Consider the following 25440-nt stretch of genomic DNA (forward strand, 5'->3'; position numbering starts at 1 on the left):
TTTTCCTAGTTTCTTAATGTGGAAGTTTAGATTACTGATTTTTCTTTATTTTCTTCTAATCTATGCATTTAATGCTATAAAGCTCTATGAACTGCTCTAGCTGCATTCCACAAATTCAGATATATTGTGTTTTCATTTTCATTGTTTAAAATATTTTAAATTTCCCTTGAGACTTATTCATTGATCCATGGATTATTTAAAAGTGTGTTGTTTACACAACATTGTATAGCAATTATACTCCAATAAAGATATTGAAAAAAAAGTGTGTTGTTTAACTTCCAAATATTTGGGGAATTTCCAGATATCTCTCCGTTAATGGTTTCTAGTTTAATTCCATTATGGTCAGAAAACATACTACAGTTGACCCTTGAACAACATGGGTTTGAACACTGCAGGTGCATTTATATGCAGATTTTTTTCAATAAATACATACAGTACTAAACGATACATGGTTGGTTAAATCCACTGATGTGGAACTGCAGATATGGAGGCCCCACTATCGGACTTGAGCATCTGCAGATCTTCTACAGTGGGTCCTGGAACCAATCATCCATGGATACCAAGGAACAACTGTATACACGGTTTTAATTCCTTGAAATTTGATAAGGCTGATTTTATGACCTAGGGTATGGTATATCTTGGTGAATATTTCAGGTGTACTGAAGAAGAATGTATATTCTGTTGTTGGTCCAGTGGTTAAGACTCTGCACTTCCACTGCAGGGGGCATGGGTTCCATCCCTGGTTGGGGAACTAAGATCCCACATGCCGCGCAGCACGGCCAAAAATTTTTTAAAAAGAGAAAAAAAAAAAAACTCGTTGACAGTGTTGTTCAGGTGACTTCTATATCCTTGCTGATTTTTTAATCTACTTATTCTATTGATTACAGAAAAGAGTAGTGTTGACATCTCTAACTATAATTTTGTATTAATTTCTTTCTCCTTTCAGACCTCTTCACTTTTGCTTCACGTATTTTGAAATTACTTTGTTAGGTACATATCACATTTAGGACTGTTATGTCTTCTTGGTGAATTGAGCCTTTTATCACTACATAATTTTCTATTTTATCCCCGGTAATTTTCTTTGTTCTAAAGTCTACTTTGTTTGATATTTATATTGCCACTCCAGCTTTCTTTTGATTATTGTTTGCCTGGTACATCTTTTTCCATGCTTTTATACTTAACCTATCTACATCTTTATATTTAACATGGACTTCTTAAAGAGAGTATATCTGTGTCTTGTTTTTTTAAATTCAATCTCACAATTTCAATTTTTATTTGGTGTGTTTACAACAGTTACATCTAAATTAATATCTGAGATGCCTGAATTTAAGCACACACCCCTTTATTATTAGTTTTCTCTGTCTCCTCTATTTTTCATTTCTGTTTCCCCTTTCCAGCCTTCTTTTAAATATATGAATATTTTCAGAATTCTATAATATTTTATTTGTTAGCATTTTATTGTATCTGTATAGTTTTTTTAGTGGTTGTTCTAGGGATTATAATATACATACAGTAGTCCCCCCTTATCTGTAGTTTCGCTTTCCACAGTTTCAGTTACCCACACTCAACTGTAATATGAAAATATTAAATTCCACAAATAAACAATTCATAAGTTTTAAATATCATGCCATTCTGAGTAACATGATTAAACCTTGAGGAAAACTCTTTCCTGCCCAGGATGTGAATCATCCCTTTGCCCAGCATATCCACACTGTATATGCTACCTGCCATTAGTCACTTAGCAGCCATCTCAGTTATCAGATTGACTGTCATGGTACAGCAGTGCTTGTGTACAAGTAACCCTTAATTTACTAAATAATGGCCCCAGAGTACAAGAGTAGTGATGCTGGCCACTTGGATATTCTCTTACTGTGCCTAATTTATAAATTAAACTTCATCATAGGTATGTATGTATGTATAGAAAAAAACATAGTATTTATTGGGTTTGGTACTATCCACAGTTTCAGGAATCCAGTTGGGATCGTGGAACATATAATCGGTGGATAAAGGGGACCAACTGTTTTTAAATTTTCATAGTTTACTCAGAATTAGATTTTTTCACCTGAAGTGAAATGTACAAACTTTACAAGATTATACCATTCTTATTTTATACTGTAATCATCCAAGGTATTACATGAACATACAATGAAAACCTCACTAGACAATGCTATTCTTTCTTTCAACAGTCATAGATATTACAAAGATCTTAAAAGAATAAATATAGTCCATGGTATGTAACCAAATATTTACTGTTTTTGTTGCTCTTCGTCCCTGAGGCTTAAATTTTCCCTCTTATTTCTCTTTTGCCTGAAGAACTTTCTTTATCATTTATTTTAGAACAAGTCTGCTCATGACAAGTTCTCTAAATTGCCCTTAATCTAAGAATGTCTTTATATATCCTAAAGAATATTATTGCTGGACATAAAATTCTAGGTTGACAATTTTTTTCTTTCAGCACTTAAAAAAAAAACAGTTCTTCGGTCTTCTAACCTTCACAGTTTTTGATTTTCTGATGAGAAATCTGCAGTGAATTTTAATCTTTGTTCCTCTATATACAATGTGTTATTTATCTCTGGCTGCTTTCAAGATTTTATCCTCTTTAAGCTTGTTGAATTTGTAAATTTATTTCCTTCACAAATTTGCAAAGTTTTCAGTCATTATTCCTTCAAATATTTTTTGTATCAGTCTCATTCTCCTCTTCTCTGGTACTCTGATGACATAAATACTAGACCTTCTGATATTGTTCAACAGGTCTCTGAGGCTCTGTTCACTTTTTTTCCAAATCTTTTTTTCTCTCTATTACTCAGACTGAATAATTTCTATTGCTCTACATTTGAAGCTTATATTTGTGTGTTAGCTACATTCTGCTATTAAACCCATCCAAACTATCTATTTTTTATTTGGTCTTGTGCTTCTGGTCTCACAGTTTCTCCTTCACTTTTTTTTTTTTTTACTCTTCACTTTTAACCAAGATCAAGAGAGCGTCTCCTCTTAACCAATCTTCAAGCAAATGATATCTCTAGTGGAAAAGAGTCTACAGAATCACTCTTAGTTTGATAATGTCAAAAAATAATGATCAAAACTGAAATGGCAAGAGTACTAAAGGAGAGAGCATTGTAAAATGATCCAGAAGTAATGGGATTCTAATTATAGTATTTGCCACTAACTTTTCTATGTCTTTGTCTCCTCATCTATTAAAATAAAGAAAGCTGGGCTAGTAATGTTTAAGGTTCTTTTCAGCATTCATATTCTAAATATATATTACATTTACTTATAAAAACATAATTAATATCTTACTCTTTCAATCTGCTTTTCCATTTCTTTATGCTGGTCAAGATGAATTTTCTTTGCCTTTTCAAAAGCTAAACAAATTTTCTCATGCTCTGTATTGATATTAGTTTCTAGACTTCTAATCTTTTCATTCTTTTCCTAGAAATATAAAAACACTTTAAAAGAACATAATTAAGAACGAGTTTTACATAAAAGTACATTAGTAAAGCATAAAATTTATCATACTCTAGTCTTCAAAGAATCAAAGTAGTTAATATGTCAACTTCAAAAATATTTAAGTATTTATAAAAAAGAGAAAGTGGTTATTTTTTAAATTGTATCAAAATGATAAGATTGTTTAAAAATGTTGCAAAGCATATCAAAGAACTACTACCATTTCCTTCAATTCTACTAAAATAAAAATGAGGAACTTTAGATAACAACTTGCCGTATTAACTTAAAAATATATAACTTTAAAATATACAAATAAAAATTGAATAATCTGAAGAGTTTGGTAGAATTTATATTTTCCTATATGGTACATTTTAGAATAATGATACTAAAACAAACATGCTGTTACAAATTAAGTTCCTTAAAGCCACAGTAAATTTGTAGCAAAAAAAAGGTAATTTTTACCATAAGTTCCTGTTCTAGTTCCGCATTTTTTGCAGCAATAGAGGAATAAGCAACTATTTTTTCTTCTAGCTGTTTCTCTAGAGTTAAAAGTTGAGAACATTTCTTTGTCATCTGAAAACACATTGAAATAAATAAAAAATTATTTTTTAAAAATAAGTGACAATTCAGAAGAAAAACAGTGAAAGGAAGACTAGAAATATGACATAGCTTATTCCATCTGTGTAATACATAAGTATTTATTTCAGACCCCTATGTTCAAATAGGATTGCCCCGAACCCATTTCGTAAAAGTAGCTATTAAAGACTGAAATTAGTACAATAAAATGTTACCAGTAGTAATTTCTTGAGGTAGAACTATCAATGTTTTATTTTCTTCTTTGTCCCTTTTTGTATTTTCAACAAGACTGTGCTAATATTTTAATTTTTAAAAAGTTATTCATCGCAGTACTTGGCAATTTTCTAAGTAAGCTGATGGCTATAGTTATAGACTGACTAAATCTCCTTTCCATTACTTATTTAAGTTCCTATACCACAGGTCTTTTCCCTAGTCTTGGCTACAGACTTTAAGATGAAAAATCAGACATTTAAAAAGTACCCTCAGATAGCTGCAGCCTCTGGTTTGAAGGGTGAGTATAGCATATACACACGTGGACCTGGTCCACAATTACCTAATAAGGCATCCTGTTCTGTCCTCAGTGGAAATGAAGATCAGATATTCATAAAACATATTTCATCCCCTTTTCAGAATGTAATCCATAAGATATCTGCATCAGATTCACATGTAATTGTTTAAAAATGCAGATTCCTTTGCATTACTCCATACGTACTAAATCAGAATCACTGGAATAGGACCCAAAACGTGCATGTTTAACAGGCTTTCCAGGTGGTTCTACTGTTTGCTAATATTTGAAATCCTCTATTACTACCCCTTTTTTTTTCCAATTACATAATCCAAATTTTTTACTTGTAAATATGTATTAGCCATATTAACTTATACTTGGAAGAAATAATAGAATGCAGTACAATTTGTTTCACCAAATTTAGCCACTACAGTATTTTCCTACTTTTAACATATGTTAAAACCCAGAAGTTTCCAAATATAATTTTAAAAGAAGTTATAACTCATGTGGTACCATTAATTTTTTTTTAGTGTATAAATCTGGACTTTAACATACAAGTTTTACAAAAACCCTACAACACTTTTTTCTTCTCTCAAAATCCAGTACATATAAATAGCTAATTCAAGCTTACTTCACTTTCAAGTTTGCTAGAGTTTGAAGCTTTCTCTAGCAGCTCCTCTTGAATCAGCTGAAACTGACTAGTTCTGTGGGCCATGTTAACCTTCAAATCAGAATTCTCAGCTTCTATCTGCATCAACTTATCACGTAATTCTTCTATTCCAGAAGCAAGTCTTTGCCTTTCTCTTTCATATTGCTTGTTCACAGTATGTTGATTTTGAACTTTTATACTTTCTGTTAATAAACATAAAAGGAAAATTGTTCTGTATAAAACTTAAAGAATAAAAACCCATTTCAATGTTGAAAGATTTAATCATAAGTTTAGTTTCTGATCTAAAGAATACTAAAGTGGATGGAGAATAAAACATACATTAAGGAAAATATAATGAAGGAACATGGTAAGCAAGGTACTTCCTATTATTAAATACATAACAAAGTAGGAATAAGGCCTTCTGACTCACTTTTCTTTTTTCCACAAAGAGCCCGTCTCCATCTTTAAAAATCCCATTGTTTGGATATAAATCATTGTTTGAAAAAAAAACCCCAAAACACACAAACATTGTCCTGTCTCCTTAAACCAAAGTTTATCATAAATTTATTTGGATAACTTGAGATCGTTAACAATATTTGCTATTGTACATAGATGTAGGTTCAAAAGCCAAAAACAGAGAATCCTTCTTATTCCAAATGAGCTGATGAGAACTCAGTAATGCTTTTTAAAAACACTGAAGGTTATCAGAGGTAGTTGTTTGAATACACCTTTTCTCCATTATAAATGTACACACCTATGCCCACTCAAAGGTAAACAAGCTTTCAGGAGTGTTTTAAAGTAGATGCACAGGGACTTCCCTGGTGGCGCAGTGGATAAGAATCCAACTGCTAATGCAGGGAACAGAGGTTCGATCCCTGGTCCGGGAAGATCCCACATGCCGTGGAGCAACTAAGCCCATGCGCCATAACTACTGAGCCTGTGCTCTAGAGCCCACGAGCCACAACTACTGACCCCACATGCTGCAACTACTGAAGCCCACGCGCCTAGAGCCCGTGCTCTGCAACAAGAGGAGCCACTGCAATGAGAAGCCCGCGCACCGCAACGAAGAGTAGACCCTGCTCAACACAACTAGAGAAAGCTCGCGCACAGCAACGAAGATCCAACGCAGCCATAAATAAATTAATTTTTAAAAATAAATAAATAAAGTAGATGCATAATGTAGATGACTGACTGAGAATACACAGATGTGGAAACAAGTACAGATGTACTATGCCTTCAAGGACTGCATAAGTAGCCATTTCCCATCAATTCTCCATATCCCTAATAATTCAATTTCTAAGTAATCTATCATTGTCTCTGTTCTTCTGTGATGTTAGAGAATATATGATATACGCTATCACCACCTCTAATAACTAGAATTCCCTCTGCTGATCCCATCATTCTCTTCTGTATTCCCTCTAATTACTTAGATATCTAATTTTCTCTGCTGTCATTTCTGCTACCGGCAGCCCATTGTCCTTGAAGATACAGCATGATAAGTTAAAGATGCATATGTTAACTAGGGCAACCACTAAAAAAAAAAAGAGGTATAATTAATTACTCAATCGAGGACATTAAAAAAATGGAATACGATAATTCATTCAAAAGAAGGCAAGAAAGATGAACAAAGGCCAATAGAATAGAAAGCAAACAAATACCAAGATGGTAGATTTAAACCCCAAAAGATCGATAATTACATTAAATGTAAGTAACCTAAACATTCCAATAAAAGAGTAAAAATGACTGGTTATTAAAGCAAGAACCAATTATATGCTTTCTATTAGAAACTCACTTATATATAAAGATACAGGTTTAAAAGGATGGAAAAAGTTTTACCAGGCAAACACTAATCAACAAAAAGCTGCAGTGAGTAACTATCAGATTATGACAGTTCAAAGAAAAAAATAGCATTGTCTAGTGAGGTTTTCAATGTATGCTGGTGTAATACATTGGACAATTACAATATAAAATACGGATGGTAAAGAGACCTATAATCTTGTAAAGTTTCTACATTTCACTTCAAGTGGAAAAAATCTTAATTCTGAGTAAACTATAAACTATCAGAAAGAAATTTACTCCATCAGTCTGGAAGGACGTCGTTGTTGAGCTATCAAGAAAAACTACCCTGCCTTCCAGTTCTTTGACAAAACCTCAGATGTGTGGCCTTCTGGCCAAGCGCCTGTGATTTCATATTGTTGGAGCTCTCATCGTCTCCCTAGGAGTTGCAACTTTCTGTAAGTTTGCTGTGGCTGAACCAAGAAAGAAGGCATATGCAGATTTCTATAGAAATTATGATTCCATAAAACATTTTGAAGAGATGAGGAAGGTTGGTATCTTTCAGAGTGCAAAGTGATTCTGGGATATAAAGAATTTCTTTGGGTTGAGTTCCACGGAAGTTTGTCACTTACCTGTGTTCCTGAACTATGAAACTATGAACTATGAATATCTGGGCTAAGGAATAGTTTTTCTTGATAAATAAACAATTAACAAATTTAAAAAAACAGAGAAATTTAGAGAACAACCCCATTTACAATTGAGTCAAAAAGAATAAAATACTTAGGAATAGATATAACCAAGTAGGTAAAAGATCTGTATACTGAAAACTACAAGACGTTGATGAAAGAAACTGAAGACACAAATAAATGGAAAGACATTTCATCCTCATGGATTAGAAGAATTAACATTGTAAAACTGTCCATACTACCCAAAGTGACCTACTGATTCAATTCAACCCCTATCAAATTCCAATGGCATTTTTCACAGAAATTAACAAACAATCCTAAATATTTATATGGAACCACAAAAGAGAAAGAAGAACAAAACTGGAGGCATTACACTGCCTGGTTTCAAACTATATTACAAAGTTATAGTAATCAAAAAAAGTATGGTACTGGCATAAAAACAGACACATAGATCAATGGAACAAAATAGAAAGACCATAAATAAATACATGTATATATGGTCACTTAATTTACAACAAAGGAGTGAAGAATATTCCATGGGGAAAGGATAGTCTCTTCAATAAATGGTGTCAGGAAAACTGGACAGCAACATACAAAAAAATGAAACTGGACCATTACCTTACACCATACACAAAAATTAGCTTAAAATGGATTAAAGACATGAACATAAGACCTAAAGCCATAAAACTCCTAGGGGGAAAAAAAAAAAAAAACAGACTGTAAGCTATTAGACATCAGTCTTAGCAATGATTTTTTTTTTTGGATTTTACACCAAAAGCAAAAACAAATGTGTGGGACTATATCAAACTAAAAATCTCCTGTACAGCAAAAGAAACCATCAATAAAATGAAAAGTCAACCAATGGAATGGAAGAAGATATTTGTAAATCATGTATCTGATAAGAGGTTAATATTCAAAATATATTTAAAAATTCATATAACTCAACAGCAAAAAAAAAAAGGGAAAAGGATCTGAATAGACATGTTTCCAGAGAAGACACCAATGGCCAACAAGGTACATGAAAAGGTGCTTAACAACACTAATCATCATGGAAATCTAATCAAAACCACAATGAGATATCACCTCACACCTGTTAGAAAGGCTATTATCAAAAAGACAAGAAATAACAAGGGTTGACAACAATGTGGAGAAAACGGAACCCTGGTGCCCTGCTAGCAGGAATGTAAACTGGTACAGCTACTGTGGAAAACAGTATGGGGGTTTCTCAAAAATTAAAAACAGAACTACCATATGACCCAGCAATTCCACTTCTGGGTATTTTTCTGAAGAAAATAAAATACTAATTAGAAAAGATATCTGCACTCCCATGTTCATTGCAGCATTATTTACAATAGCCAAAATATGGTAGCAACCTAAGTGCCCATCAATTGATAAATGGATAAAGAAGATGTATATGTAAAATGTATTTATACAATAGAATATTAGTCAGCCATGAAATAGAACGAAATCCTGCCATTTGCAACAACACTGATTGATCTAGATGGTATTATGCTAAGTGAAATAAGCTAGACAAAGACAAATACTGTATGATTTCATTTATATATGGAATCTAAAAAAACAAAACAAATGAAGAAACATAACAAAACAGAAACAGACTCATAGATACAGAGAACAAACTGGTGGTTGCAGTTGGGGAAGGGGAAGGAGGAGATAAATAAAATAGGTGAGAGAGATTAAGAGGCACAAACTTTCAGTTACAAAATAAATGAGTCATGGGGATGAAAGGTACAGTATGGGGAATACAGTCAATAATATTGTAATAACATTGTATGGTGGCAGATGGTAACTAGACTTATTGTGGTGATTTTGTAATGTCGAATCTTTATGTTGTGTACCTGGAACTAACAGTGTTGTAGGTCAATTATACTTTAATGATAAAGAAAGAAAGAAAAAGAAAGGAAGAAAGAAAGGGCAATATTCAAATTTTTAAAAGCAACAAACAAACAAATAAACAAAACCTAAAGAGTCTTAAAAAGACTACCTAATAACCTAGATAATCATATATAAGATATTCAAGTGATTTGCTATTATTACAAATACGGCAAGTTTTCTTCTACACGGTGGTTTCTTCATGTTAATTATTGGCTAATAACTAAGTATATTAAAAGTAAAAGTGGATCCATAATGTACAACATGATGATAATAAGTTACACTGTTGTATAGTGTATTTGAAATTTAAGAGAGTAGATCTTAAAACTTTTTTCCTTTTTTTTTGGTATGTAAATGAGATGACGACGTTAACCAAATTTACTGTGGAAATCATAACATATGTAAGTCAATTCATTACACTATACACAAACTTACATAATGCTGTATGTCAACTATATCTCAAAAGAAGTGCAAAAAAAAATTTCACCCAATAATTACAGAATATAGAATTTTTTCAAGTGAATCTGGAATATTCACCAAGATAGACCATATGCTGGCCAATAAACTGAGTCTCAAAATATTTAAAAAATTGAAATCAGGTACATTCATGAATTCATTTGTTTAATGAAACCAACCTAATGTCCACCACTAATAACACAGAGATATCTGGAAAATGACTAAATATTTGGAAATAAACACACACAAGAGATATTATATTTTGAACTGAATAAAATGAAAGCATAACATATAAAATTAATGGGATGCAGCTAAAGCATTGCCTAAAGGGAATTTTATACCCTTAAATACTTACATTTGAAAAGAAGAAAGGTTTAAAGTCAATAATCTAAGCTTTCACTTTAAGAAAAATTTAAAAAGAAGAGAAAATTAAACCCAAAGTAACTGGGAAGAAGTATATGGATCCTGAGGGAAATGTTATACAGTAGTTCTCTCTTATCCTAGTTTTTGCATTCCACGGTTTCAGTTACCTGCTGTCAACTGAGGCTCGAAAATAATAAATGGAAAATTCCAGAAATAAACAATTCATAAGTTATATACTGTGTGCCATTCTCAGTAGTGTGATGAAGTCTCACACTGTCCCTTGCCGTCCAGCTCCGTCCTGCCTAGGATGTGAATAATAATCCCTTTGTCCATGTATCCCACCCGTTAGACACTTAGTGGCCAACTAGGTAATCAAATCAACTGTTGCAGTATCGCAGTGCATGTGTTCAAGTAATCCTTATTTTACTTAATAATGGTCCCAAAGTGCAAGAGTAGTGATGCTAGCAATTCAAATATAAAAGAAGCCGTAACATGCTCCCTTTAAGTGAAAAGGTGAAAGTACTAGATTTAATAAGAAAAAAAGTTGTATGCTGAGGATGCTAAGATCTACAGTAAGACTCTTCAATCCATGAAATTGTAAAGAAAAAAGAAATTTGTGCTAGTTTTGCTATCACACGTCAAACTGCAAAAGTTATAGCCACAATGTGTGAAGATGGAAAAGGTATTAAATTTGTACAATAAGATATTTTGAGGGAGAGAGAGGCCACATTCACATAACTTTTATTATAGTATACTGTTATAATTTTTCTATTTTATTATTCTTGTTGTTAATCTCTTACTGTGCCTAAGTTACAAATTAAACTTCATCACAGGCATGTACGTATAGGAAAAAACATAGTAGTACATAGGGTTTCATACTATCTGCAGCTTCAGGCATCCACCGGGGGTCTTGGAATGTATCCTGGGAAGATAGGCAGGGACTACTGTATGTCTTGATTGTGGTGATGGTAACAAGGGTATAACCATATGAAAAAACTAAACATCTGGACTTCCCTGGTGGTGCAGTGGTTAAGAATCCGCCTGTCAATGCAGGGGACATGGGTTCGAGCCCTGGTCCGGAAAGATCCCACATGCCGCGGAGTAACTAAGCCCGTGCGCCACAACTACTGAGCCTGCACTCTAGAGCCCCCGAGCCACAACTACTGAGCCTGCATGCCACAACTACTGAAGCCCGTGAGCCTAGAGCCCATGCTCTGCAACAAGATAAGCCACCGCAATGAGAAGACCATGCACCACAACGAAGAGTAGTCCCCACTCACCGCAGCTAGAGAAAGCCCGTGCGCAGTAACGAAGACCCAAGGCAGCCAAAAATAAATAAATAAAATAAATTTATTTTTTTTAAAAATCTGACAAAATGCATTGAATTTTTATTTTAAATGGATGCATCTTATTGTAAGTAAATTTTACTTCAAAAATATATTTTTAAAGAATGATGCAAAGTTCAAGAATTTTGAAATAATTTTTACTGTCTTATCAACACATAAGTAGTAATAACAGATTATCAAGTATGTTTGATAACAGTAACCAGTTGATAATCTGTTTCTTTAAAAAACTATCATAAAGAACTCTGATTACAATTTATAATAAGAATTGAATATAATATACTTACCTACTTGATTACCTCCTAGTTTTACAGGTTCTGTTTCTAAACTATTTAATTTGCCACTTTCTTGGTTGTCATTAGAAGCAGTAAGATTGTGAGATAATTGATTAGCAGTCAGGTTTGCCTGAAGCTTTTGAATTTCTGCCTCTTTCATTGAAAGCTTAATCCTGGCACAAAAGAAAATAAACCAAAAATTATTAGAAAGATTCTATAAAAATATCATGTACCATTTTCCCCTTTCAAATTAAAATAATTTTAATTAAAAAAAATTTTAAACTCTGATATTAGTCAACTATTGGCCAAGATACAGAAAGTCTTACATACAACTGATTACATTGTAAACTGGTTCAGCTACTTTAGAAACTTGATAGTATACACCCTATGACCCAGCAATTTTACTTTTAGAAATATCTGCTAGAGAAACTCTCGCATATTGTACAGGAAACATGTGTAAGTATGTACTTTGCAGCACTATTTGTAATAGACGAAAACTAGAAATAAGGCAACTATCGATAAAGAAACAGATAAATTGTGATGTAGTTGTAGGAGAGACTCTTACACAGCTATTAAAACTAAACTAACCACACTAATCCATCCATTGATCAACCATTCTACCTACCTACCTCGACATCGATGAATTTTAAAAATGATGCTGAGTGAAAAGGCAAAATTACAAACCATATAAAAACAGTATATTTATATGTGTGAGTATAAGCAAACACAAATGAATTGAAGGATAGATACCCATCTCATGATGGTAGATAACTTAGGAGGAGAATAGGACTAGTGTTAAGGATCAAAGGGCATTATCTACCCTGTAATGTTTTATTTTTTATTTAAAGAAACAGATTTGAAAAAAATATCAAAAAATGTTAAGAAGAATCAGCTCTTAGTTGTGGAAATATGGATATTTGTTATAATACTCTCTAGACTTTTCTGTATATTTCTCAACTTCTCAACTAAAGATCTTAATTACCAATTTTTAAAACACATTGTATGTGCTAAAACTTCAGCATCTGAAAACCGTACCTCAATTCCGAAATCACCATTTTATTTGTCTCACAGCAGCCAATGTAACTGTCTTCCTTGTTTGACAAAATACTCATCTGGTGCTTAGACAGAGATGATTTAAAACCAAACATTTCTCTTTTTAACTGCAAGTTTAAAAACAAACATATATAAACTTACAATATCTATGATACAATTTATTTATTTATTTATTTATGGCTGCGTTGGGTCTTCATTGCTGTGTGCGGGCTTTCTCTAGTTGTACTGAGCAGGGGCTACTCTTTGTTGAGGTGAGTGGGCTTCTCATTGTGGTGACTTCTCTTGTTGCGGAACACAGGCTCTAGGCACATGGGTTTCAGTAGTTTGGTGTGTGGGCTCAGCAGTTGTGGCTCGCAGGCTCTAGAGCCCAGGCTCAGTAGTTGTGGCACACAGGCTTAGTTGCTCCACGGCATGTGGGATCTTCCTGGGCCAGGCATCAAACCTGTGTCCCCTGCACTGGCAGGCAGATTCTTAACCACTGTGCCACCAGGGAAGTCTGATACAATTATTTTTTATGTAAGTTTGAAAAATTGTGTGAATTTAATAGAAACAATCTAACAGCCATCAACAGAATGCATAAATTCATTATGAAATATTAACATAATGGGAAAACTACAATAGTTAAAATAAATCTGCATTATATAAATCATTATGGAGACATCACATGACACTGAGTGAAAAACAACAGAGGCACATATCGTACTTTGAAAAATGCACTGAACTATATATTTTTTTTTCCAGATACATCTGTATGTGGCAATATTTAAAATATGGGCAAGAAGGATACATATGAATTTCGAAATAGTGGCTACCTCTGAGGAGGAGAGGGAGAGAATGGGGATCTAATGAAGTACATAATGAGGCTTTATTTCCCTATAAATTTTTATTCTAAAAATGTCTGAAGTAGATATCACGATATGTTTCCCAGATTTAGCAAATGTGCTATATTGGTCTCTGTATGCATTCTGTATGTTTTGAATAATAATTTTAAAAATTAGTTGTGAAAAGGGGCAAGGTAAGCACTTAATGACTACTACCTTCAAACTATAACAAAATCACACTTTTTAGAAATAGACAAATTCACATTTCCAAACCACGTTATATGGGATCAAGCATATATTATCACACCACTTTCAGAATCACATATCAAGTAATTCTTGATACTGAGTCAAAGGAAGTATCAATTTTAAATGAATGCTACCTGCATTTGATTATTATCAAATTTCAAAAGCAAACAGTACATTAAAAATCTAAGCAAACAGGGACTTCCCTGGTGGTCCAGTGGTTAAGACTCCACATTTCCACTGTAGGGGACGCGGGTTTGATCCCTGGTCTGGGAACAAAGATCCCACATGCCACGTGGCCAAAAAAATTTTTTAAATTAAAAAAAACAATCTAAGCAAATAATCAGCATCCCAGGAAAGTAGATACTGCAGGGGGATGGGAACCAAGAATGGTATGTTCTGGTTTAAACTCTGCCACTAGCTAGCTGGACAAATTATTTACTTCCTTGGGTACACTTCTTCACCAATTCAATAAAATGATAATACTGAATTAGATGATTACTAAGGTCCCTTTCAGCTTCATAATTCCATGACAGTTTAAAATTGGTAAAAGTCTACCATCCATCCATATGTGAAACCAATCATGACACATTTATCTTATACCTCTCTCCTGACTTCACCTTTACTTTTGCACCTATGAGTAACAAATTTCTGACACAAGTATACTTACTTTCTTCCTAATCTCACTTATAAGTATGGTCATATATATAACTCATAGAGAAAAGGTGGCCAGATGCTACCATAGAAACAATTTAATATTCTGTACCATTCTAATAGTATATGAAAAGTTGCTTAACATGGTCAACAGGGAAATGGAAATTAAAACCACAATGTGATACCAGTTAATACTCATTAAGATGGCTATAATCAAAAAGACAGACAATAACAATTGTTGGCTAAGATGTAGAGAAACAGAAATCCTCATATTTTGCTGGTGAGAATGTAAAATGGTACAGCCACTTTGCAAAAGTTTGGCATAAATTTTCCACATGACTCGGCAATTCTACTTCTAGGTATCTACTCAAGAGAAATGTGTGGACAGAGACTTGTAAGCAAATGTTCATAACAGCATCATTCATAATAGTTCAAAAGTGGAAACAACCCAAATGTCCATCTATTGGTGAATGAATAAATAAAATGTGGCATATCCATACAAAGGAATAATATTAAACAATAGAAAGAAATGAAATACTGATATATATCACAATGAAAGAGCCTCGAAAACATTAAGAAAATGTAAGACCACATACTGTACAATTCATTTATATGAAATGTCCAGAAAAGACAAATCTCCATAGGCAGAAAGTAGATTAGTGATTCCCTAGGAGTGGGGATGGGTACAGGGACTAATTATAAATGGGCACAAGGGACCTTTGGGGGATAGAAGTGTTTGAAAACTGGATTGTGGTGATTGTTCCAGAACTTGTAAATTTACTAAAAATCATTGAACAGTACACTTAAAATGGGTGAACGCTGTGGTATATAAATGCTCCTTTAAAACTGTTGTTTTAAAAAATTCTGTGCCATTCTTATACATGGCATCTGAGAGATTGAGAAAGGATGGAAAGGTAAGTTCAGAAAAAAGGATTAGATAGAAAGGAACTGATGACTGAAAGCAGACATGTGAGGAAAAAAATAGAAGGTAATAAAGCAACAACAAAATTATGATCTCTTATAAAGCACTTGGGTAAAATTTTCCTTGTCACACATACTTACTGGCAACTGGGACATAATTTTTTCCAAACTTCTCAGTTCCACCCTTGAACTTTCTATTTCTTGCTGACACAAATCCAGTCCCTCATTCTGTGTTGCAATACGAACTTTTAATTCTCGGTTTTCATTCATCAGAGAAAATTTTTCTCTAAGTATTTCGTCTTTATCCTCTAACTCACTCTCTAGCTTAAGAATACTTTGTCTAGATTCAGTTAGTTGTGCCATGACTTCTGAATTTTTCACTGCCATGATTCTTAACTTTTCTTTTCCATTATTATTTTCTTCTTTTAACTGCCTATGAAGAAAAAAGCATAAAAATGAAAATAAAACATACATTCACTTTCAATAATCATATTTAGTTAATCTCACTTTTTAAATATTTTAAAGCTTAATTCTGAAATAGTACTTGCTCACATTTACTGAGTGCCTACCTTCTGCATGCTAGGCACTCACAACTTTATGTGGCTAGCACTATTGTTACTCCCTGCTTACGGATGGAGGAAAACAAGGCAAGGAAAGGTTATGAAACTTGCCCAGTGTCTCACAGTAAGTAGTTGAGCAGAATAATCCCACTATCTTGGAGGTATTTCTGCTCCCTTTTAAAAAGTGTACGACAGGAGAGTTAGCTCCAAAATCCTGACACAATATTTTGCAGCATCAAGAAAGTTTTAGATAGTATAAGGAAAAAAATCACAAACTATTTACTAGCCACAACTCTAAAAGATAAAGTCTAATTAACCATTAACAGATTACTATGCAGCATTTTAAAATATATATGTATATGCCTATAAAAACATGTCAAACATTAGAACAATCTACTGTTTAGAACTGTTATTGTATTTCATCAGTTCCCTTTTTCACATTTTTAACATCTCTGAAATGAGAAGGTTAGACTAGGTGATGCTTCATGATTTGAAGAATACATATTTTACTAGCTAATGTGGTCACACTACAAGGACACTACATCTGTGTTAATTTTTTCTAAATATATTCAAAGCAAATATGTTGATCATATTACTCTATATTTACAAGTATATTAACATCAACACATGTTTTATTCATTTAAAATCCTAAATTTACAAGTAGAAAACAATTTCAGTCATGGATGCCTATCTTTCTACATTATTTAAGGCCGTAATTACAGAATTCAAAATATTCTATTTTTAAATGTTTCAGTTTTTTCTCTATTTCCACACAAAAATCCTTTTTTTACAATAGGATACTGTACCTTAATTTCTCTTTCAGAATTTCAAGTTCACTTTTATATAGACCACACTTTTCCTGTAGCCTTTTATTTTCTTTTTCACAGTTAATTAGATTTTTCTCTAATATTGCTTCTTCAGCTTGAACCTAAAACAATAATTTGTTTTAAGTGGATGCACTAATGTGGTCATAAGTTTTAGGTATTTCAAGTTAAAATGTAGTGATTTCAGAAATAAGCAGGAGAGTGGAGTAAGTACTCCACAAGTTTAAGTCCCCAGCCTTGCAGTGAAAGGAGCAAAGTGAACTTTCAGCAACAAAGAACAGGGAGGGGGGAATGCTACCACCTGTCCAGAAATGGTTAAGAGCCTACAAGAAAGGAACAACAGCATGATTACCTGAAAGCAGAATTGTTCTGCTCTTATGTGAACAAGGCAAGCAACTCATGTAGAGATGCTACATCAAGTTACTAAAGGCTAACTTTAGTGCAAATGTTGCAGAGAAGTAATTTTTGAAATTTTAGCCACAGAATACTCCCAAGGAAATCACAGCCCCAAATTTAAAACAGATAAAAGTCAAGCATCCAGGTTTGAGCAGTGGGAATGGAGGACTGGACAGATCTGCCCCACTTCCTTTGTTATATCTATCTAACTATAGGGCTCTGCTGAGCAGTTTGAAATTGATAATCCTAAGAAGTATGAAAAAAATCATCTCTTACATTTTCCTCTCTTTCCTCTATAAAGTCCTCCCTCTCTAGGAGGATATTCCCCCTACTAAGTTTTCTACCTCCCACTCCAGATTACCTTATTAAAAATCCTTTCTACAATATTTCTTTCCCACAGGGACCTTTTCCAAGGCTTTCAAAACAGTGATCTTATTATTAATTCACACTTAAGACGTCAGTATCTAATGGGATCTTAAATTTTTCTTATTTAATATTTTTCTTATTTAATATTATCTAATATTTCTTCTATCCTACCTTTCTTCGAACAGAATTTGTAAATATTAATTAAGGATATAAAGAATTTATATTAATTAAGGATATAAAGAATTTATCTTAATGTCCAACATGTGGCCTCCCTCCAAACAGGTTTATTATCATGTGGTATTACTTGAAGATATTCAATGAATGTAATTAAGCCACTATATTACTATGTAGAACCTATTCAAGGAACCTTCCCTCTGAGAGGCAGAAGTGAGCCTCTCTCAGGGTGCTATGTCTAAGGAGACCAATTAAAGGCTACATAAACTACTCTGCCTTCATTTTCACTGAGGTGATAGGAACAAATTTCCTGCTTTTACTTCTATAGCTCCAAACTGCTCACTCACCCCATTCTTCTCTACATTTTGTTCCTTGTCTCCACTCTTTTCCTTCTTTGGATAAGAAAGTTTCTGCTCATTATAAGAAGATGGTAAATATTATACTTAACTAATAATTATAAATTCTTTATTTCAATGATTTTATTATGAATGAGATCATAAAAATTACTCCCCACTTTAACCATAAATAAAGATATTCTATTTATGTCTATATTTTCAGAATGTGGATGGTAATACAAAACACTGAATTTGCACAACTGCCTCTTACCTTTTCCAGTTTTTCAGCCACTTTTTCTTTATAATGTTGGAAAGCTTTACTTAGCTCTTCAGCATTATATAGTGCTTCATTCCTTTGTCGTTCAGCTCTAAAATTTAACAAGAGATAATTAATAAAAGTAAAGAATGCTCTGTACTTGTGTATTTAAGTTCCAAAATAACCTATATTTAATTATAAGGAATAACTAGAGAGAAGCAGATTTTTCTGTGTTAAAAAAGAGTATAAGGCTTAAAATGGCAAAATGAAAAATGAAGACTAGACTACAATAATTTCCTCACTACGAAATCTATATGAAAAATAAAATAGAATATAAAATTCTTATAAACTTTGAAACATACAGACATTCTTATGTGTTGGCAATTTTTTCTCTGTCTGGAAAAGACAGATTAGGGAAGTTGCCTGAGGCTATATGATAAATTTTCAAAGATCAGGTATTACAGAATCAATCCACTGTCTAGTATATTAAAAATACTCAGTAAATCCTATGATCTTTGAAAAGGCCAAGTAAATTTTCAAAAAAGATATAAAATCTGAACAACAAAATCCAACCACTACCAAGCACTGTCTTAAGCCCAACCATTCTGTCTCACCTCTTAGTTCATCCTGACCTTTCCTCATACCTCTCACACTGAATTGAGACTACTAGGCTGGAACTTGGTCAATTTCATACCCACATCTAAAAATTTTTCTATATTTAAACTTATTTTCATCACATTATTTTGAAGTTAGTGACTCTTCTCTTATCCAAGGTGAATTCCTTTATCTATACTCTGGATCTTAGCTCTTCCCTTTCAGGACTCTTCTGTATTTTCAGTCTCTTCTCTATTGGCTTACAAATTCGAGTGAAAGTATCTCTTACTTCCTGAATATATGGGGTTCTTAAAATTTGGACAGCAACTGTGGATATCAGGGATGTCTGTCTGGTTCCAAGTTTCAAATAAAAAAGAGTTTAAACAATAAGGGATTTATTTGAAAATCTACGAGAATATATTCCATTCCTTAGTTGGCACAGCTAGAATTCAGAGAGCAAAGGATACCTGTATTTTTCACTTTTTATTTTTTAAATGGTCCATACTTTTGACCAGATTTAATAGCTTTATTTATTTATTTATTTTTATTTTTTGGCTGCGTTGGGTCTTTCTTGCTGTGCTCAGGCTTTCTCTAGATGCGGCGAGCGGGGGCTACTCCTCGTTGCGGTGCACGGGCTTCTCATTGCAGTGGCTTCTCTTGTTGCAGAGCACGGGCTCTAGGCGCACAGGCTTCAGTAGTTGTGGCACGTGGGCTCAGTAGTTGTGGCTTGCAGGCTCTAGAGTGCAGGCTCAGTAGTTGTGGCTCACGGGCTTAGTTGCTCCGCAGCATGTGGGATCTTCCCGGACCAGGGCTCAAACCCGTGTCCCCTGCATTGGCAGGCGGATTCTTAACCACTGCGCCACCAGGGAAGTCCCACCACCAATATTTATAAAAAGGTCATAATATTTTCAGCCTCACAGAAAAGAATGGATAAATATATACATGTACTCCCAACCCAACTTTTGTGAATCTTAACTCTTTGCTATTTTTGTTTCATGTAGCCTTTTCATTATAAGCAAAAAAACATTATAGACATTACAGAGTTGAGGTCCCTGTTCACCTCCAAATCCCATTCCCCTGACTTCTTCCACAGAGGTAACCCTAGTGTGACTTTGTTTTATTATCATCATACATTTTGTACATTCACATGTTAACCAAAAAATCCACAAACAATACATCATAGTTCATCTATTGTAAGAGGCACACTGTTTTCACATTTTTAACATCTCTAAAATTATTATGTATTTTACAATTGATGGTATACCATAATTTCATGATATTTTTTCTTAGTGATTACTAAAATAACGGTACACCTTAAAATCTGTGGAATCTTACATTCAATGAAATATTGTAATCTTTTTCCATATACTTTATATGAATGGCACCACAATGTATATATCCTTCTACAGACTACTTTTGTTCATTATTATTAAAGACATATCTATGTTCATCCATGTGACTATAGTTCACTTTTAAAAATCTAATATATACTATTCTATTGTATAAAAATAGTATAATTTATTCATCCATTTTTTTAGTTGATAGACATTGAGGTTGCTTCCACCTAACACAATGTTGCAATGAACACCTTGGTGCATAGTTCCTTGGCAATATGTGTGAGAGTTTCTTTAAGATAAATAATTAGGAGCTGAATTGCTAGATATTTTCCAAAAGGTATTTCAAAGTTGAAGGTACTATGGTACACCTTCAATTTATTAAATCCTTTAAAAAAAAAAAGTAGTACAGCAGCTGCACCAATTTACTCTCCCAACCAGAAATATGTATGAGTTTATTATACCACACCTTCACCCACACTTAGAGATGCAGTATAGAATAATAATAAAATAGTAACCTATCTAAGCCTCCCAGCGACCTATGATAAAGTAAGTGCCACAAACAAGGAACTCAGAGGTTAAGTAACTTGCCCAAGATCTCACGGGTTACTGGGAATGTAACCTGTTTGCATAATCTTTCTACCTAACCACTTTGCACTACTACTTCTGTCACGGTATTCAATTCATTGGGCCCTAGAGCCACAGTGTTTGGGTTCAAATTCTACCTCTACCACTTTCTAAATGAGTGACGTTAACTTCTAATTCAGTTTCTTCATGTATAAAATGAGGATATTATCAAACTCTTATGATTGTGTGAGGAATAAATAAGTTATATACCTAAAGCACTTAGAAAAGTGTTTACACATAATAAATGCTCAGTGAGTTACTACAATATCATCAAATTTAAAACTTTTGCCAATCTAATAGTGTGACGTTTGTAGCTTTACAACCTCACTGTAGTTTTAATTTACATTTTTGATGACAGTGAGGTTAAGCAACTTTCATGTTTCATTGGATATCTGAGTTTCCTGTCCTTTACCTCTACAGATTCTTTGTTTTTATTACTGGATATTGCCCCCCAACCCTGCCTTTTCTTTTTGATTTGTGAGAGTTCTTTACAAATTCTGGATATTAATCTTTGTTATATTATTTGCAAATATTTCCCCAACCATTAGTCTTGTCTTTTTCACTTCTTTTTTTTTTTTTAATATAATTTTCTTTTATTATTTTTTTTAACTTTTATTTATTTATTTATGGCTGTGTTGGGTCTTCATTTCTGTGCGAGGGCTTTCTCTAGTTGTGGCAAGCGGGGGCCACTCTTCATCGCGGTGCGCGGGCCTCTCACTATCGCGGCCTCTCTTGTTGCGGAGCACAGGCTCCAGACGTGCAGGCTCAGTAATTGTGGCTCACGGGCCTAGTTGCTCCGCGGCATGTGGGATCTTCCCAGACCAGGGCTCGAACCCATGTCCCCTGCATTGGCAGGCAGATTCCCAACCACTGCGCCACCAGGGAAGCCCTTTTTCACTTCTTAATTGATGAGTTTTATAAACAGAAAGTTTTTATTTTAATGGACTTAAAATTTAGCAATCTTTTCCTGTAATATTCATGCTTTTTTGCTCTCATTTTAAAACATTCTTCCCTACCATGAGACAACACAGAAACTATTCTCATATATTTTCTCTAAAAGTTTTACTTTTCACAATTGGGCCTTTAATCCATCTGGATTTTTTTTTTTAATGCAGGTATAGTATGAGGCAGGAATCTAATTTAATTTTTTAATCAATAATCAATTCTCCCAGAATCATTTTTTGAAGTTTGGTTTTTTTTTAATATTTATTTATTTATTTAGGCTGCGCCGGGTCTTAGTTGCAGCATGTGGGATCTTCGTTGTGGCATGTGGGATCTTTTAGTTGCGGCATGCAGACTTCTTAGTTGCAGTATGCACTCTTAGTTGTGGCATAGAAACTCCTTAGTTGCAGCATGCATGCAGGATCTAGTTCTCCGACCAGGGATCGAACCTGGGCCCCCTGCATTGGGAGAGCAGAGTCTTACCCACTGGACCCCCAGGGAAGTCCTCCCTGAAGTATTTGTTTTTAAAATTAAATCAGTATACCCTTAATGTGGATTCACCACTTTTTGATATTTTGCCACTATTGCTTTATGTCTCTCACTTGAGAGATTTTTTTGCACTGAACTATATATCCTAGAGTAACTAGTAATATAACCACAAGTAACTATCAAATTTAAGAAATCTAAAATTGATACAATATTACTGTCTAATACACAATTCATATATAAATTTTATTAATTATTCCAATAATTTCTTTATGGAATTTTCCTTCTTCTGATCCAGGATCACTTACTGCTTTTAGTTATCATGTCTCTTTAGTCTCCTTAATCTGGAACATCTTCTCAGCTTTTCTCAGTCTTTCATGACAGTGACATTTTTGAAGAATAAACAGTTGTTTTACAGAAGACCAACCTGAGCTTGTCTGATGTTTCCTCGTGATTAGTTTCAGGCTATTCATTCTCAAGAGGCATACCACATAAACGGTGTTGTACCCTTCTCACTATATCACATATGAAACACATGATGTCAGTTTGTCCAGCACCTTAATTATTGATTCTTCCATCCTTTGCCCTGATTTGTAATGCCACCTGTTACATTATGAAGATTCCACTGTATGCATGTTTGCTTAAGAGTCTCTGTTCTGTACCACTGATCTTTTTGTTTATTCCTATACCAATATCACATTGACTTAATTAGTATAACTTTAGAAGTCTTGTTATCTATAGACATGTTCTCTACCTTGGTCTACAGCTTCAAAAGTGCCTTGTTTGTTCTTGGACATTGGTTCTTCCACATGATTTTAGGGTCAGTTCATTAAGTTCTCCCAAAAATTTTGTTGGGATATTGATTGGAATTGTACTTAATGTATAAACTATTTTGGGGAAAACTGACACCTTTATGTTAGGTTCCCTTCCAGAAAAATGGTATACACCTCATTAGTTAGATCTTCTCTTAAGGCTTTCAAAGAACCTTTATTATTTTCTCCATTGTATTAAGTATGTCTTTTTAGTCTGATATTTTGACATCTGGGGCATTACTGACCCTAGGAAGATTGGCCCTCCCAGGGCTAACCAATTCTCAGAGATTAATAAACTTTGCACATGGGAGTGCACCTTTCATACACAAACTAAGTAATCCAGAGCCCACTCCCCATTCCTCTATCTGGCTCTTACACACTGGGCTAATATTCTCCTGTCCTAATCACCCCAGGACCAGGTACTAGACCACTCAGGACAGTCTTACACTTCTGCCCACTGAGATTATTCATACTAGCCAATCCGAAGGCTGAATACCCTACCTCAACTGTTTCTTCCCACAGAAACCACAGTAAAACCACTTGTTCATATTTTCTTCCCAACTCCCTCTGCCTTCTGAAAAACCCTGATACTTCCCTGTGTGGTCCCTCTACATGACATGTCATGTCTCCTATTTCTAGTAATCTGTGAGTATAAAAACTTCTTCATTTATGACAGCCATTTCCATGTCTATCTTGCCATACCTGATTAAAACAAATCCTGAGTACATTTTTAAACCTCCATTAAGATTGTACCTATCTTCTGTAGATTTTTTCAGATTTAACTTATAGTTATTTTAATTTTTTATTGAGTGAAGTGCTCACATCTTAAGTGAATGAATTTGTACATATGTATGTACCCACGTGACTACTATCCAGATCAAATATAGAACATTTCCAGCACCCAAAAGGCTCCCTTGTGCACCCTCCCAGTCAATACTCTTCACCTAAAAAGGTAAACACTATTTGGACTTTTTTTTTTTTTTAATTTATTTTATTTTATTATTATTATTATTTTTTGGCTGTGTTGGGTCTTTGTTGCTCTGCGCGGGCTTTCTCTACCTGTGGTGCAGGGGCTACTCTTCGTTAAGGTGAGCAGGCTTCTCATTGTGGTGGCTTCTCTTGTTGCAGAGCACGGGCTCTAGACGCGTGGGCTTCATTAGTTGCAGCACGGGGGCTCAGTAGTTGTGGCTCATGGGCTCTAGAGCGCAGGCTCAGTAGTTGTGGCACACGGGCTTAGTTGCTCCGTGGCATGTGGGATCTTCCCAGACCAGGGCTCGAACCCGTGTCCCCTGCACTGGCAGGCGGATTCTTAACCACTGTGCCACCAGGGAAGCCCACTATTTGGACTTTTAACACCATATATTAATTTTGCTTATTCTTGATTTCTTAAGGAAATACACAGTATTCTTTTGCATCTGGCTTCCTTTGTTTAACATCTGTAATATCTGTCCCTGTTGTTAAAGAACTATAGTTGCTCTTTTTCACTGATTCATATATTTCGGAATATGAATGAATATATTTATTAATCCTGTTGTTGATGAACACTTAGCAATTATTAATTGCTACTTTGAGCATCCTTGCACATGTCTTTTGATAGATACAGGTCTTCATTTCTGTTGGAGTGGATGCTGGATCATAGGGTGACTTACGTTTAGATTTAGTAGATACTGACAAATAGTTTTCCAAAGTGGTTCTACCAATTTATACTCTTACTATAAATATATTTGAATTCCAGTTGCTCTACAAATTCAAAACTTGATACTGTGAGTCTTTTTCATTTTAGCCACCATGTGCCATAATGGGACTGTTCCTTTCGTCATCATCGTTTTGATTATTTTATTTTTTTGTGGGGAAATTTCTAATGATTGATTGAATACCTTTAATGGCTAAACAACTATTAAGGTTTTCAATTTATTTACTTAAAACATTCATTTATTTAATTATTTATTTGGCTGCACCGGGTCTTAGTTGTGGCACGCGGGATCTTTGTTGCCACATGTGGAATCTTTAGTTGCAGCATGCGGGGGTCTCTAGTTGTGGCATGTGGGATCTTTAGTTGGGGCATGTGAACTCTTAGTT

At 34.1% G+C, this 25440-nt stretch overlaps 1 protein-coding gene and 1 pseudogene across 1 annotated transcript in view; one reads left to right on the forward strand and one right to left on the reverse strand.

The window, feature by feature from the left end:
• Window positions 1–25440, reverse strand: part of CCDC18 (coiled-coil domain containing 18) — a 109012-nt gene that overhangs the window by 68998 nt on the left and 14574 nt on the right. The window contains exons 7-14 of the mRNA XM_061186306.1: window positions 18582–18678; window positions 17022–17143; window positions 15797–16088; window positions 12999–13123; window positions 11976–12136; window positions 5157–5377; window positions 3907–4017; window positions 3298–3429 (exon numbers count right to left, since the gene is read on the reverse strand). Coding sequence (XP_061042289.1) covers window positions 3298–3429; window positions 3907–4017; window positions 5157–5377; window positions 11976–12136; window positions 12999–13123; window positions 15797–16088; window positions 17022–17143; window positions 18582–18678 — 1261 coding nt within the window. The remainder of the gene's footprint in view (window positions 1–3297; window positions 3430–3906; window positions 4018–5156; window positions 5378–11975; window positions 12137–12998; window positions 13124–15796; window positions 16089–17021; window positions 17144–18581; window positions 18679–25440) is intronic.
• On the forward strand, window positions 1819–7527 carry LOC133088399 (cytochrome c oxidase subunit 6C-like; annotated as a pseudogene).

This window comes from Eubalaena glacialis, chromosome 3 (assembly GCF_028564815.1).
Source record: "Eubalaena glacialis isolate mEubGla1 chromosome 3, mEubGla1.1.hap2.+ XY, whole genome shotgun sequence".
NCBI lineage: Eukaryota > Metazoa > Chordata > Mammalia > Artiodactyla > Balaenidae > Eubalaena > Eubalaena glacialis.